Source organism: Myodes glareolus, chromosome 16 (genome assembly GCF_982192425.1).
Source record: "Myodes glareolus chromosome 16, mMyoGla1.1, whole genome shotgun sequence".
In the NCBI taxonomy this organism is placed as follows: domain Eukaryota; kingdom Metazoa; phylum Chordata; class Mammalia; order Rodentia; family Cricetidae; genus Myodes; species Myodes glareolus.
In genome coordinates, this window is record NC_142041.1 from 3,693,117 (window position 1) to 3,707,253 (window position 14,137).

Genomic DNA, 14,137 nt, shown 5'->3' on the forward strand with positions numbered 1-14,137 from the left:
ATGGCCTTAGGATCACTATACTCAACCACAAAGAGGACTGGACCATGTGGGGCAGAGGAAGACTGGCTTTATTCAGTGTGGAGTTATATCCTCCCTTAGCTACTTTAATGATTCTCCTCTGACAGTCATACATAAAATACTAAAGGAGTAGTCAGTGGGCTAGTACTGTGCAGTCTGGTCTCATTTATCACAACCAGGGAGATAGAGGACTTTGGTGCATGTGCCTATGACTAGAGTGTGTTGGGTTGGAATGGGTAAAAATGAAGTTTGTGATGGTATAGATTATTTCTTAATTGAAAGGGATTGAGAAATGTCTAGCAGAAGATAAAGTTTATTTTATCTTTAAAGTTTGTTGGTAGAGTACTTCCCTAGCAAGCTTAAGCCCTGGATTCAATCCCCAGAACCAAGAAACTAGACATGGTACACTCTACCATCTAAGCCCTCCAAAGGTCTCCAATCGCAGATCTCTCAGGAGAAGTAGATGGTCGTGTCAGCTGCACAGTATTCGCTCCGGGCTAGTCCGGCACACGGGTAACACTGTCTTTGGTGATGCATGCCTTTAATCGCAGCACTCTGGAGGCAGGTGGATCTTGTAAATTCAAAGGCCAGACTGGTCTCCAGAGTGAGTTCCAGGACAGCCAGAGCTGCACAGAAAAATTCTGTCTCAAAACAAAAGAGCAAGACCAGTATACTTAAGTGATTAGACATATCCCTGAGTGTTTCAGTGGGGGAGTTTCAAAAGAACATTAGTTAGATCTTTCATGACTGGGCGTGGGATCGTCTCTTGTGCCAGTAGCCAGGATGAAAGACAAGTTGGTAAACTGCAATGTTTTGCTCTTTGCTCCCACCTGCCATGGTATGAGTTTGTACACTTTACCTTGCTATTGTGGTCTGAATATGGAATGCCCCTGCGGGTTTATATACTGAACACTTGCTCCCCAGCTAACAGTGGAGTGTGAAGGACTAGTACAAGGTGGGTTTTCATGAAAGAAGTAGGAATACTGGGAACACATCCTTAGTTTTTAACACACAGCCCACATTCTTCTTCACTCCCGGCTTCCTGGCTGTAGATGGACAATGACCGGTCCACCCCTCACTCTCATTCCCATGTTTTTCTCTGTACCTTCAAGTATTGATGCTGGGGTGGACGGGATCCTTCTGCCCTGTATTGAGACAGAGATGGACTGTATTTTTCCACACTGTAAGACAAAGTAAGCCTTTCCTCCTTTAAGTTATTTATTGCCAGGTATTTGTTTTTATTTTTCAACAAGCAAAGTGACTAAGACACACTCTGTCCCCCGGTAATGGGTTGAAATCTCTGAGTAATACAAATCTTCCCTCTTTTTTCTTCTTTTCATTTTATTTTTAAAAGAATCTTATTTTCCATACCAATCCCAGTTTCCTCTCCCTCCCATCCTTCCTTTTCCTCTATCTTCTTCCCACCCAACTCCTCATCCACTCCTCAGAGAGGGTGAGGCCTCCCATAGGTAGTCAACAAAGTCTGTCACATCACTTGAGGCAGGACCAAGATCCTCCACCTGTATCTAGGCTGAGCAAGGTATCCATCCAGGGTGAATGGGATCCAAAAGGCCAGGTCATGCACTAGGGATAAATACTGCTTCCACTGTCAGTGACCCCACAAACTGCCCAAGCCACACAATTATCACCCACATTCAGAGGGCCTAGCTTTATCTTATGCAGGTTCCCCACTGTCAGTCCCAATAGCTCGGGTCAGCTGTTTCTATGTGTTTCCCCATCAAGGTCTTGGCCGCTTTGCTTGTAATATCACTTTACTATTAATATCACTCCTCGCTCTCTATGACCAGATTGATAATTAGCTTAATTGTCATCATAGAGCCTTCGTCTAGTGTCTGATGGAAACAGATGCAGAGATCCACAGCTAAACACTGGGCAGAACTCCTGGAGTCCAGCCGTAGAAAGGGAGGAGTACTATTATGAGCAATGAAGTCAAGATATTCCTTTTTTTTTTCCCCAAGTTGCTTATATCAGACATCCTGCCTGTCATAGTAGGAAAAAGTTAGCTAAGTCAGGGCACTAAGACCAGCAGCCCCTTCATGAATATACAGGTGAATACAAGTCTCCCCCCTCTCCCAACAAAGTCAGGGAAAATATGTTTCAGAATAAATGGGGGAAAGTAGAAGTAGTAAGAGATGTTTGCTGCAGCTTACAGATGGATCTTTCGCACTGAAAACAATGACGTATTGGAAGTGGCAGGAGGTGGAAGAGATGATAAAGGAGACAGTCAGAAAATGGAAAGCGGAGCCGAGGTCCCCGGAGAGTCTGGAAGCTGATGCAGGGTGGATGTGGGAGGCGGTGAGCACCATCGGGAAAGCAGTGAAACAAAACAGAAAGAAGTGGAGAGTGGGCGGGGAGCTGCGAGTTCTGTGTGCTCTGAAGACATCAGCCGGGGACAGCTTTGTCAGCCTGCGAGGTGATAACTGTCAATCAGCCAATTAGGGCTCAAGCCTCCTCCAGCCCTTAAGAGTCCAGTGGGGAGCCCTTCCTTGTCAGTTAGTGTATGTTTTGGCACTTGGACAGCACATTTTAGTAAAAATAATGCTTGGCAATTTTTTTCTTGTCTCTTTCTCTTGGCTTCCTCTCCATTTTTGTTAACTTATTGTACAACTGAAAAATTCAGACTGTTTTCCATATGGCTTTCTGATTGTGGGCTAATATTACAGAAGAAATTATTAATTTCCAGGCCCATTATACGATACCCATCCACAACTTTTAAATTACAGTCGAGACGCAGCTTTTTAACACTGTGCCTAGGAGGCTGTTCATAGTCTTAAAGAAAAGCGTCTTGAGTTCTTTGCTGATGTTTTAGAGGTAGGGTCTAAAGTCAGTCTGTTTGTGAACAATTGAATAAGTTGAGAATACTTGCTCATATGCTGAGAATAAGTTACTGACACAGAGATCGTACAGTCTGAGAGGTGGCACTTGTGGTTCGGAGTCCCTGACTTTTTAGAGCATCCCACTTGGACCAAAGGAAGGAGATGCTGATCTCAAACACACCTATTGACATCAATCACTGCTGCTTAAATTGTGACCCCAGGATCAGCAGCACGATTGTGGGAAGCTTGAGATCAGCTTCCCAGTGGAGAAGTTCTGGGCATTGAGCTCAGGGGCTTACGTTTTAACAAGCTCTTTGAGTGACAAACATTCACTGAAGGCTGAGAAGCAGCGGCATGTGTAGCAGTAGAATATTCAAGTGGAAAGGCCCAGAAGGTAGCTAGCTACACAAACAAAGCCAGAGTCCAAGTGAGAAAACAGAATTCCAGGTCAAGGAAGTAAGTTATTACTAGCAATGACACCTGAAGAAATGAAGATAATAAGCCCTACATAAAAAAAGATACGGAGGGAGGGACCATAATGTCCTCGGTCCTCCAAAGATTACCCAGGAAAGCCAGGTTTCTCTGTTAGGCACAGACATCAGTTTAAGAGAAGCAATGCCCAATGGCCTGTTGACACTTAGGGCGACCTTTAAAACAAGCTTGACATAATTGAGTTCTCCGTGGCGCCAAACAAAGGACTGACAGACTGTATTGCTGTGTCTATAATTATTGGACTTAGAGTAACGGAGTATATAATTATCATAAACTTAAGCCCTGCCTGCAGAGCAAGGAACTGAAGAAGGATGCTTAAAAGAAATCCCACACTAGCTCAGAATTGAAAATATTAGAAGGTTATTTATTTAGGGGTAGACTCACAAATCAGAATCCTCTCCTTGAATGGGAGAGCAACCGAATCCTGCAGCCAGAAAGGAGGGCCTGGGTGCGGGCTTTTTATCGGCATAGATAGTATAAGAGACCATGCCCAAGTGGTCAGGTAACTTAAAGACTACCTGCTGTAGGATTTCCTACAGCTAGGAGTATTCCTTGTAGATTATTTTCCAAGGTTGGTGAGTGCATCATTTACTTTTTGAGAATTTTGAGAGATGAAGACTGGTGCTAAAACATTACTTTGACAGGCTGCGTACCTGTGCATAAGTCCCCAAAGCCCATTGTCTGGGGGCCTGGTCTGGAAATCTGTATTTCTGAAAATTCCTCGGGCAGTTCCTCAGTTCAGTCAGATTGAGACTGGAGCATAAACCAATTAGATATCTGCCCTAAGAAAAACAAAGTCAGAAAGAAAAATGCCCCCAACTCTCTCAAGCCAGATCTCTGTCTCTTCTCCTCCCTTTCTTTGATCTCTGTTGTGGCTTCTCCCCTCCAGTTGCCTCATCTTTCCTCATTTTTCAGGTTATAATTCCAGGCTTTTGCAAATATCAGTCCTGTCTTTCCTGTGCCCCCTCCTCCTCCTCCAGTCTCCTTTGAAAGGCCGGCACCTTTCAGGGCAAACTTTATTAGAGTGACTGCGAAGTACCCTTCTCCTTATTTTCAGATGAACTTTATGTTACAAGCTGAGTGTACCCGAAGACATACCTGTCCAGTATGTGGATCTTTGCAAAATGAATTTCATGAATAGCCATGAACTAATTGTGCCCCCAATTGTGGCTACTATCTCTCTTTCTTAAATGATGACTTTAAACTGAAGAATCGTAATGCCTACATGAGTGAGAATAACAAATCCTTGTGTTCCCTTTGTTTGGAGAGAAGCCTGGAACTCATCTTTCTCCACTCCCCTCTTTTGTGTTTTCTACGTGCTTGTGTGGGCTCTGTGCTCACTTGGACACAAAGACACTGTGTTCATTGGTAACACTTTCATGCCTCACTTCTCAGGGTTATAGTTCTGTTAATTCTAAGGCTCCAGATTTCAGAGTAGGACTAAAACTTTTGTTCTGACCATTACCAAAAGTCCTAAATGTGAACTGAGAACTGGTCCTCTCCAGACCTTCCTGTACTTTTTCTTTTGTGTCAGAGTTTAGTGACTCTCCACTCCTTGTCTTCTGAACCATTGGTTCCTCCTGGCTGTTCTTTCGACCACCCTGTTCTTTTGCAATCCCTCTCCCTCCATTTGTGCCTGAAATGATGAACTCCATCCAGAAACCATCATTTAGATCTCTGTAGAGTTTTACAGAGCAACAAGAGTCTCTGCATAGTGGAAGTTACTCTGTTCAGTATTTGCATATTCAGTGAATGATGCCCAGTCCTTACTGTGGAGTAGCAAAGAGTCCCACAAGGAAGATAAAAGTGGGGGGCTCCCCAGTCTCTCATTGAGAAGTCTGAAAGCTGCTACATTTGCATGGAACATCCCAGAGAATATTCTCAAAGAGCTCCTGGGATCCTCATCTTTTTTCCTTCCTGTAGCTGACTATTCTATATGCAACTGACTCCTGATGCCTAATCTGGAGTCTAGATTCCTGCATGAGAAGAGAAAAACTCTCGAGTTAGATGTGTTAGGGTTTGAAGGCTGGGCCCCACCACTAACTCAATGAATAGGATGGGTATTTGTACAATGAGAAAGTGATAGGTAAGTCGTAGAGTCCTTACGTGGAGTGGAATGCTTCAGGAGATGCTCAGTGGGTATACAGCTCATGTTCAATACTCCATGCATGTTAGCCGTGGTTTACCAGCTCTGTCTGTTTGCACCTTTCATCACAATACAGTGTGGTAATTTCTAACTTTGAACCTAGCTCTTGAGTTCGGGAAGTGACACAGAGACCAAACCATGATGCTATTTGACGTGTATGTCTACTTGAGCCCCACACAGGATGTTAGAGCAGGTTTAACAGTTTCCCAGAACTACCCTGGAAAATGTCATAAACCGAGTGACTGAAAGCAACAGGAATTTATTTATTTTCTCACAGTTCTGAAGACTGGAAGTCCAATATACAGGCTCAGCAAGACCTTACTCTCTCGAGTCTTAAGTGGGGAACCTTTCTTCATTTCCTCCAGCTTCCCAAGGAAGCTGGCAAATTCTAGTATTTCTTGGATTGTAGAAGAAGAGTTCCAATTTCTGCCTACACTTCCCTAGTCTTCTGTCTGTGTCTCAATACCCAAAATTTCCTTCCTTTTCTCATCTAAAAGGGAAATCATTTAGCATACACACTAATGCAACATTACCTCCATTTTAATTTCCTTATACCTACAAAGACATTATTTTTCATGCAGAGTCCAAGACATGAATATTTTGAGTACACAAAACAGCTCACTGCAAGGCCCAGAGGAAATAATTAGCATATCATGGTTGAGTAAATCAATAACTTGTAGCTCAAGAAAAATGTGATTTTCTAACTCTAGCTGATCTCCCATATATGAAGCTTGTTTATGTGTGAAAAACAATCTGATTTTAATTGGCCTCAATATTAGGAGAGTTCAGATTCTTACATGAACCTGGGGTTTAATAATTGCAACAAAGATACCTAGGATATGGAAATTGTAGTTTTGGGAAGAAGATGAAATGAATATAATGAGACGCAGCAAAGGAAGAGTTTAGAGTGGTGATCTTTCAGTGCAAAAGTCACAACCCTTTGTTAGTATTTTTGAGCTGAAATTCAGGTAAATCTGTAGGAAAATACCTAAGAGAGATAATAGAAAGGTTGAATATAAAATTGTTCTGATGTGCAAGCTAAGCTGACAGCTGGGGATCCTGAGCTCCCAGACCACAGCGCTCTGGTATTCTCTCTTGGGTTGAATAGCAAACATACTTCTCAAGACAGAAACTTGATTTCTTCAAAGTTTAGGGAGCCCAACACAACACAGTAGAATACAACTTCCAATACCTTCGTGGTTGAATGTGAATGCTGTTTAGTATTGCTTACTACGTCACTCTTTCTTATACACAGAATGTCAAATGGTGGAGTTTGTAAAATGGAGTGTCAGGTTCAAATGGACAGACTGAATGCAACCTCTACTAAACAAACTCACGGGCCATTGCACAGTGTGTGCAGAGAAACCATTAGCCTCTCCTGTTAACCTTAACTCCTTGCTTTTACTGATTTCTGTCAGTCCAACTACAAAATTCTTTCTTTCCGTTAATGGGGCAATGTAATGATCACAGACAGATATGTTTTAGAAAAGAAGAAGCAAACCTCCCTTACATGCTGCCACCCAGGAGCAGTGTGGGCTCACTAGTGCCGTATTCATGCACTTCTTCCAGACCTTTGACCAATACAAATGTGTCCAGCCCATCTACCTCTGGTTTGACATTTGTGGTAGTTTTGAATATGCATTTCTTCCATGATAGCGAGAACTCTTCAGGTGCATTCAGTGGTCCATGACAGCACACAGTTTACACAGCAACCCGTCTACTTCATGTTTGTCTTCTTCGTCTTTATGTCCATTATTGCCATTCAGGTGGCTATGAATAGCTTTGTGTTTGGTTGCTACCCCTTTCTGGCAGCAAGATGAGACAGAATTCTTCTATTTACACCCCTCCCGTTCTGTCTTTGTAGGAATGTGAGCTGTTTAATCAGCATTCGTTCTTTTCATTTGACTTTCTCTCCCTTCCCCTTCCCCTTCCCCTTTCTTTCCTCATTTTAATATGCTGCTATTGGTAAAATACCTTTGGGCTTTTTGCTATAAACATGGGAAAAAGTAGGAAAATCCTACGTTATCAGATACACTCTAGTCTCTTCTGTGGTTTATGTGCCCTGTAAAATCTTGCACTGCTACAGGATGTGATAGATCACAGCGTGAAATGAGTCCTGCTGTAACTTATCCAGGGAAGCCTTCTGCATGGAGACCTGTGGCTTCCGCCCACTACCAACGGCACAAAAACAACTGAACACAGAGCCACAAACACTGCAGCTCCTGACAGGCATCATTTGCAGTAGTGAACAAGCAGGGCTCCTGTGTCCGTTATTCCTAACTGCTCTACTTTCTGCTAGATTCCAAGTCATTTCACTTCCAATAGCAGACTGGCGCTGTTTGTTCATTTGGAAATACAGAGTAAATCTCATTATGAACTGTGAACCATTGCAGAAAATAAGTACATAACCTGTACCCGTTAATGTCCCTTTCAAGTCTGAAGTTCTGTAAACACAGTAAGACTCGGGGGAAAAAATGTTATATCTTACAGTGGTAAAAAAAAAAAAAAAAAAAAAAAAATCCCTGAGCTAGCTAACCCGGAACCCTATATGTTTAAAAACATTGTTTCTCCTCAAAACTTTTCACAAGTCAGTATCTTCCTACCCATCTCCTCCTCTCTGTCTCTCACAAGGAACTGAATTACTGATGACCACACTCACTTATTAGTTAATGTAGGAAAAGTGGAGGACTGGAGAGTGGTATTGAGAAATGGATCTTACAGAATACTGTATTACTAGATTATAAAGTAAATGTAGATTTATAGAATACTTGTTTATATGTTAAACAAGCATATACAAAGTAAAGGTTAGTATTAAATGTGAAAACAAGGCTATCCTCTTGCCCCACCCCATGAAGAAGATCGCATACCCACTGGGTGGTGCTCCACCCAGATCCACGAGCCCCGGTTACTTCAGTAGCCTGGAAATGTGGCTCTGTGCCTCGCTTTCCTCCCACCACTGTCAATCTCATCGAGTCAAGCTACTGACCTTCAGATTTTTCTGTGATTCCAAACTGATAAGAGAGCGAGTAGGAACTTCTTACTTTGTTGGGTTAGTTTTATCAGCCCCATTTCCTCAATGATGACGCACATTTCAGTCAAAGGAATAGCCTTGTTCCCTGAAACAGAATGAATTCCTAGTCACACTTTTAATTTTTATTGCAAAAAAAATATTTTTAATAAGAATATCCCTTGTTCATCTACTTTTTCTATTTGTGTTTAATCTTTGGACTTTAGCTTAACTGTATTTCCCTGAGACACACTCTTAGACACCTCAGAAAAGCTCACCAGTTCTCCTACATCAACTGGCTTATTGTCATTTATTTGCTATACGAGTCTTTTTCTGTGTGTTTGAGACAAGGTATTACTGTGTAGCTCTGACTCTGCTGGGACTCTCTATGTAGATCAGGCTGCTGACATTGAATGCACAGAGATCTGCCTCCCTGTGCCTCTGAGTGCTGGAGTTAAGGGTATGTGCCACCATGTCTGGCCTCTGAGTCTACTTTTGAACTAAGCTCCAACAGATAGAAATCTCATATATTCATTTTGATATCTATTGCAGCCTCGGGTATCAATGGCAGTTTGAATCATGTCTAATATGTAGCAATACATGTCTGTGGAATAAACAAATGAATACTGAGGAGCACATTTCAAAACCAAGACAACAGACCTTACATATTCTGTCTAGTGACAAAACCGTGCATTGAGTATCGAAATATTCAGATACAAGATAGAATATCCAGTGTCATACAATGACATCTCGAGTTTGATTGCATAAGAGAGACTGACAGGGCTGGTGATGGAAGGCTGCAGCAGTGTCTCTCCTGTCTGGCAAAGCTTCCCGTGACTTAAAGGAAGACTTGTCTAGGAAGGTGTCATTGAACTCTGGCATGTGACAAGTGCATGTTCTAAGATTTTTCAAACTCATGTTCCTAGTAGATCCTCATATACTTTATATCTTTAGGGGGTATGTTTTCCAGTCTTTGTATTTGAACTTTGAAAAGTAGGAATTATAATGAAATTATTGTTAAATTCTTATTTACCTTTACTAATATTTTATGCTTCTTCTTTCTGTCATAATGTGATTAGTTATAATGATTTATTGACTAGTACTTAAGTCTATTTTCATTCCTATACCATACCCTTCTGGGAACACACCATGGCATTATTCTTCTGATAAAAACATATACTATTAGCATTTCACCCCAGTATTTTGAATTTATCTTCATAATTGTAATGATTTTCTATTGTTTACCCCTGAATTTTGAGCCAAGTAACAATAACATTTGGAGATCACTTGAAATAAGCATCGAATTAAATTTGTCTCACGTATGTCAGCTCTAGTTTTGCTAAGTCAGCAGTCATGATGCTTTGTTAAATGACCTCTTTGCACTAGTGACCCAAAGTTCTCTGTGCCAGCCACTCATTTAACACTGAAACGGTGTTGAGACAGAGCCGCTAAGACTCGGGGAGGCAAAGTATCCAAGGTCACAGAGACAGTAAGTTGTGGAGTTAAGAGCTGGACTCAGCATTCTGGCCCCAGAACTCATGCCCTTTGCTACTGTGTGTTATTTTTCTAGTAGGTTGAAAGGAAAAACACCAATACGGAATTATTTGTTCGCAATGGACTCTGATACAATAATTGTTGCCAATATGCAAGCAATCAACAGTGTAGAATGGCTGAAGAACTATCCTAACCACACACATTTATTAAACAGTTACATGGATTGGAGAGTAACTGTATTTAAATGTTTAGAAACTTAAATGAAGGGCTACGGATGTAACCACGGAAGAACATTTGCATAATGTGTGAGGTTAATTGACTAATACTGAAGTATCTTTTCATTTCTGTCCCACGGGGTCCTTGGTCCTCGGCCAGGGCATTATTCTTCTAACAGTAATGTATTATATTCATTAACGTTTTATCCCAATATTTTAAATTTACCAGTCCTCAGCCCTGGAAGAATAAAAGATAAACAAAAAGGAAAACATTACCAAAGAAATAACATCTTTCTTTCTCTCTTTCAGCAATCTTGACACAGAAGAACTGTGTGGTGAGTATCTTTCAAGACCAACCAAACCGCTGTTACTTTGATTCAGAAAAGGGAGGCCGTAAGATGATAAACTTCTCACACGATGGGGTTAAAAGCCCAGAAGGAAAGCAAACCACTGGGCAGAATGGTCTGGGGTTTTCTTGTCCTAGAATTTGACCCCAGTTTAAGTAACACTTGGACCTGGTTCGTTTGCTCAGTACAAGAGAACTGTGCTGTACAGCGGTTTCAGAGAAACAAATTCTGTACGAGCCGGTTGCAGCCTCTGTTTGCCTCCTAGTCACCACGCAGCCCCTCCAACGCTGTGCCCCTGACATATAAAAATAGCTTTGGTCTATATCTCTGCAGCTATTCTAGAAACTTAAATGCCTTTATGAAGAATGTACAAGTGGGGAGAGAGAAGTATTTTCAAATGCATAGTCTACCAGCTTCTTCATTTATTTCTGTTGTCTTTGTGGCTGGGAACTAAGATCAGAGATTAAAAATGGGAAAAGTAAATAATCTGAAATTTATACTTTGTTACAAAAATGGAACATTATGAAATGACCGGACTTGAAACAGATATATGTGCAGGAATGCTTTATACTTTTCATTTGAAGACAAATGTGTCAAATAACGCTTTTGCTCAAGTATGATTTTACTGTCTAGGCAGCCTGAAACATTCAAGTAGCTAGAAGAAATGTTTTGGGGACTTCTCATTGAAATCACAAATATTTCCTAGATACTCTCGACATTTTACAATTTTAGCGCTCACCACAATCATCCAAATGGACACTTTCTGTCATTAAAGATTGGTAACCATTCAGAAATCTGACAGGTCATCACGGAGAGGCCTCACCAGGATAATGAGTCGCAGTGCAGTTTCAAGGCAGCAACTGAAACAAACAAATGATAATCACTGACTGGAGCTTTCAGGTATTTCAGTGGCCGTTAGACTCTAGGCTTCCTGCATAACACCCGCACAATTTCCCTCCTGGTTCAGGGACAAGAATCCAGCTGAAGAAACAAGATCTGGTGCCGAAGCCAGGCACTCTGGTAGCACAGGGAGCTAGGTTTTTACAGTTATGGGGAAACCCTACACAATCACGGTAGCTTCAGCTACACATGAGAATTATTGTGCAAAACAGACAAAAGGGTTCACCAAACCATGACACCAAGACATGTGATGAGCAGCAAAGCCCATGAAGGTCATGTTGCTGTCCATGCTCATGGATACACAACCCCTGCCAGAGAGGAAGGAGAAAGGGAAGGAGTGAGACTTTGGAGACCCACTTCTCTCAGACGTCTAGGTACGGCAGGCCAACCAACGATTCTCTCCAGTTGTTCAGAAAATTTCTTTTATGTTCAACTAACTTATCTGGGTAAGAAGAGCTCATTGAAAAATGAAATTATTAATATCTTTAAGACTGAAAACACTTAGTGGCTATTGTGTGTCTGCTCTGTTGTCTGTCTATCCTTAAGTAGTATCTCGCAAATCTGTCTTCTCCTAAAACTACTACATGTTAAAGCATAACTATGATTCTCCCCTCAATCACCCACATGGACTTTTGTTTACCTTCCCCTATAATACTGAAACGTGATTAATCATCTACTCTGTATATGCGGGAGGATTTGAACACTTCCTCCTCCTCCAGAGTTTCAGCAAGAAAACTGATTGGACTTTAATTCAACAGAATTTCTTCCTATTTTTGAAATACAGTGATTATATTCACAATCTTCTTCTAATCCTTTTCTCTGCTGTAGAATACGCACTTTATTTCTAGATTGCAGCTTCATTTCACATTACTTTTTGAATTTAAAATAAATATTTAAGTTGAATTTTAATCAGAGCCAGGGTTTCAGTGCCAGCAAGAGAATTATGAGGAGTCACATCTCATACAAGCTCCCTGTGGGCGTTGGAGGGGTGGGGTTTGATTGACATAGAACAGAGATTTCGTGCACTTTCTCCTAGAAACCATTTGCAGATTCTAGGCATCTAGATCTCAGCTGCATTAAACATTTGCTTAATACATCAGTTAATTCAATTATCAACCTAAACTCAAAATCTATTAAAATATTACTTTAAAATATCTCTGCAATCTAACTCATGAGAGTAAAATATAAATATTTTTTTAATTAATAACATTTTATTGTCTGAGGATATAAGCTGAAGCAGGATTGGAGAATGTGGGTAGTTCCACCAAGATGGACAAGCAAATTTTGACTATGCATGGTTCTTCATGGTGTATTTTTCCTGTTAAGGTTTTCTGGGCTGATCACCCACACATATCAACCCCCTTAGAATAATCTTCACCAGAAATTTCTATCTGACATAATCATACAGAGAATAAAGCTCTGTCTTTCATCTCACTCAGTTTTGCTTTCTGTCTTGTTTACATGTTGAGGAAATCATGTAGATTTATGAGAATACTTCCTGGGATTATTTCCTATCTGGCTGTGAATTCTTTTGTTCTGACTTGATCTTCTTAAGCCAGACCTGAAAGTTCAACTTGGAAGACTGACTTAGGGAATAAAATACCAAGCCCAACACTATTAATTCTGTGCAGCGGGGAAGAGAGAAACCAGCCCCTTGTTGGCATTGTGCTAGCGAAGGTGTTGTAAATATGAACAGGAAGACACCATGCTTCTTGGAAGCATGGTGCATGTCATTGTGGCTACTGGGATTAAAGGTACGTGTTTCCATAACCTGGTCTGTAAGGCTGACCAGAGGGACTGTTTTACTCTCAGATCTTCAGGCGGTCTTTATTTATTAAAATATAATTGAAATGCCACTACACTGAACCATAACCAAGACTCTGCTTTAGCATATGAGGCTTTAATAACAATCTGAAGTTGTAGCAAGTTCCCTAAATTGATGCTTCCCAAACTCAAATGTACCCGTAAATCACCTGGTGTCCTATTTAAAGCATATTTGTGAATCAGCAGTCCCAAGGGCCTGAGCTGATGTGTTCTAACAAGTTCCAATGGCTGGTCCACGGAGAAGCAAAACCAGTGAGGCTCTAGCAGACTCCGACACAGTCAAGTACACTAACCTAAACTTCACGATGGAAGGCAGAACACTGCGTGAGGGATGTTTACGGCTTGCCCAGCTTCCTCTCTTACCAATGGTCTTAGTACACTGAACTTCACCACCTCACTTAGCTCGAGCTGTTCTTCGGGGACGGTGTTATAGTTCCCTCTGTTCTCAGAATTAGTCAACAACCGAGTGGTTGTTCCGTCTCTATGTGGGGAGCTAAGATGAACAAATGCATAAATGAGGAAAATGCATAACCAAGACATAAAGATATACTCCTTTGTTATTTCTCTGATCCTTCCCTAAAGGGATTTCTATAGAGGATGTGTCCCAGTGTGTTGGAGACTGTGAAATCAATAAGTATTTTGCTTTTAGGAAAAATATTTGATTTGTTTATCTATGTATGTATAGGCTGCATTTTGGCAAGAATCAAGAATGTTTATAGTTCATTGTTTTTTTTATTCTCAGAAAAACTTATACGTTGGGTATGAAATCAGTCAACTGTCCAGTATTTTTGAACAAATTCACATGTAATCCAGGCATGACTTGGACTTCCAGTGTACTTGGAGATGACCTTGACTAT

At 41.1% G+C, this 14,137-nt stretch overlaps 1 protein-coding gene across 1 annotated transcript in view; it reads left to right on the forward strand.

Moving 5' to 3' along the window:
- Necab1 (N-terminal EF-hand calcium binding protein 1) overlaps positions 1 to 14,137 on the forward strand; it is a 151,602-nt gene that overhangs the window by 62,865 nt on the left and 74,600 nt on the right. Inside the window, exon 4 of the mRNA XM_085676983.2 lies at positions 10,519 to 10,544. Coding sequence (XP_085533109.2) covers positions 10,519 to 10,544 — 26 coding nt within the window. The remainder of the gene's footprint in view (positions 1 to 10,518; positions 10,545 to 14,137) is intronic.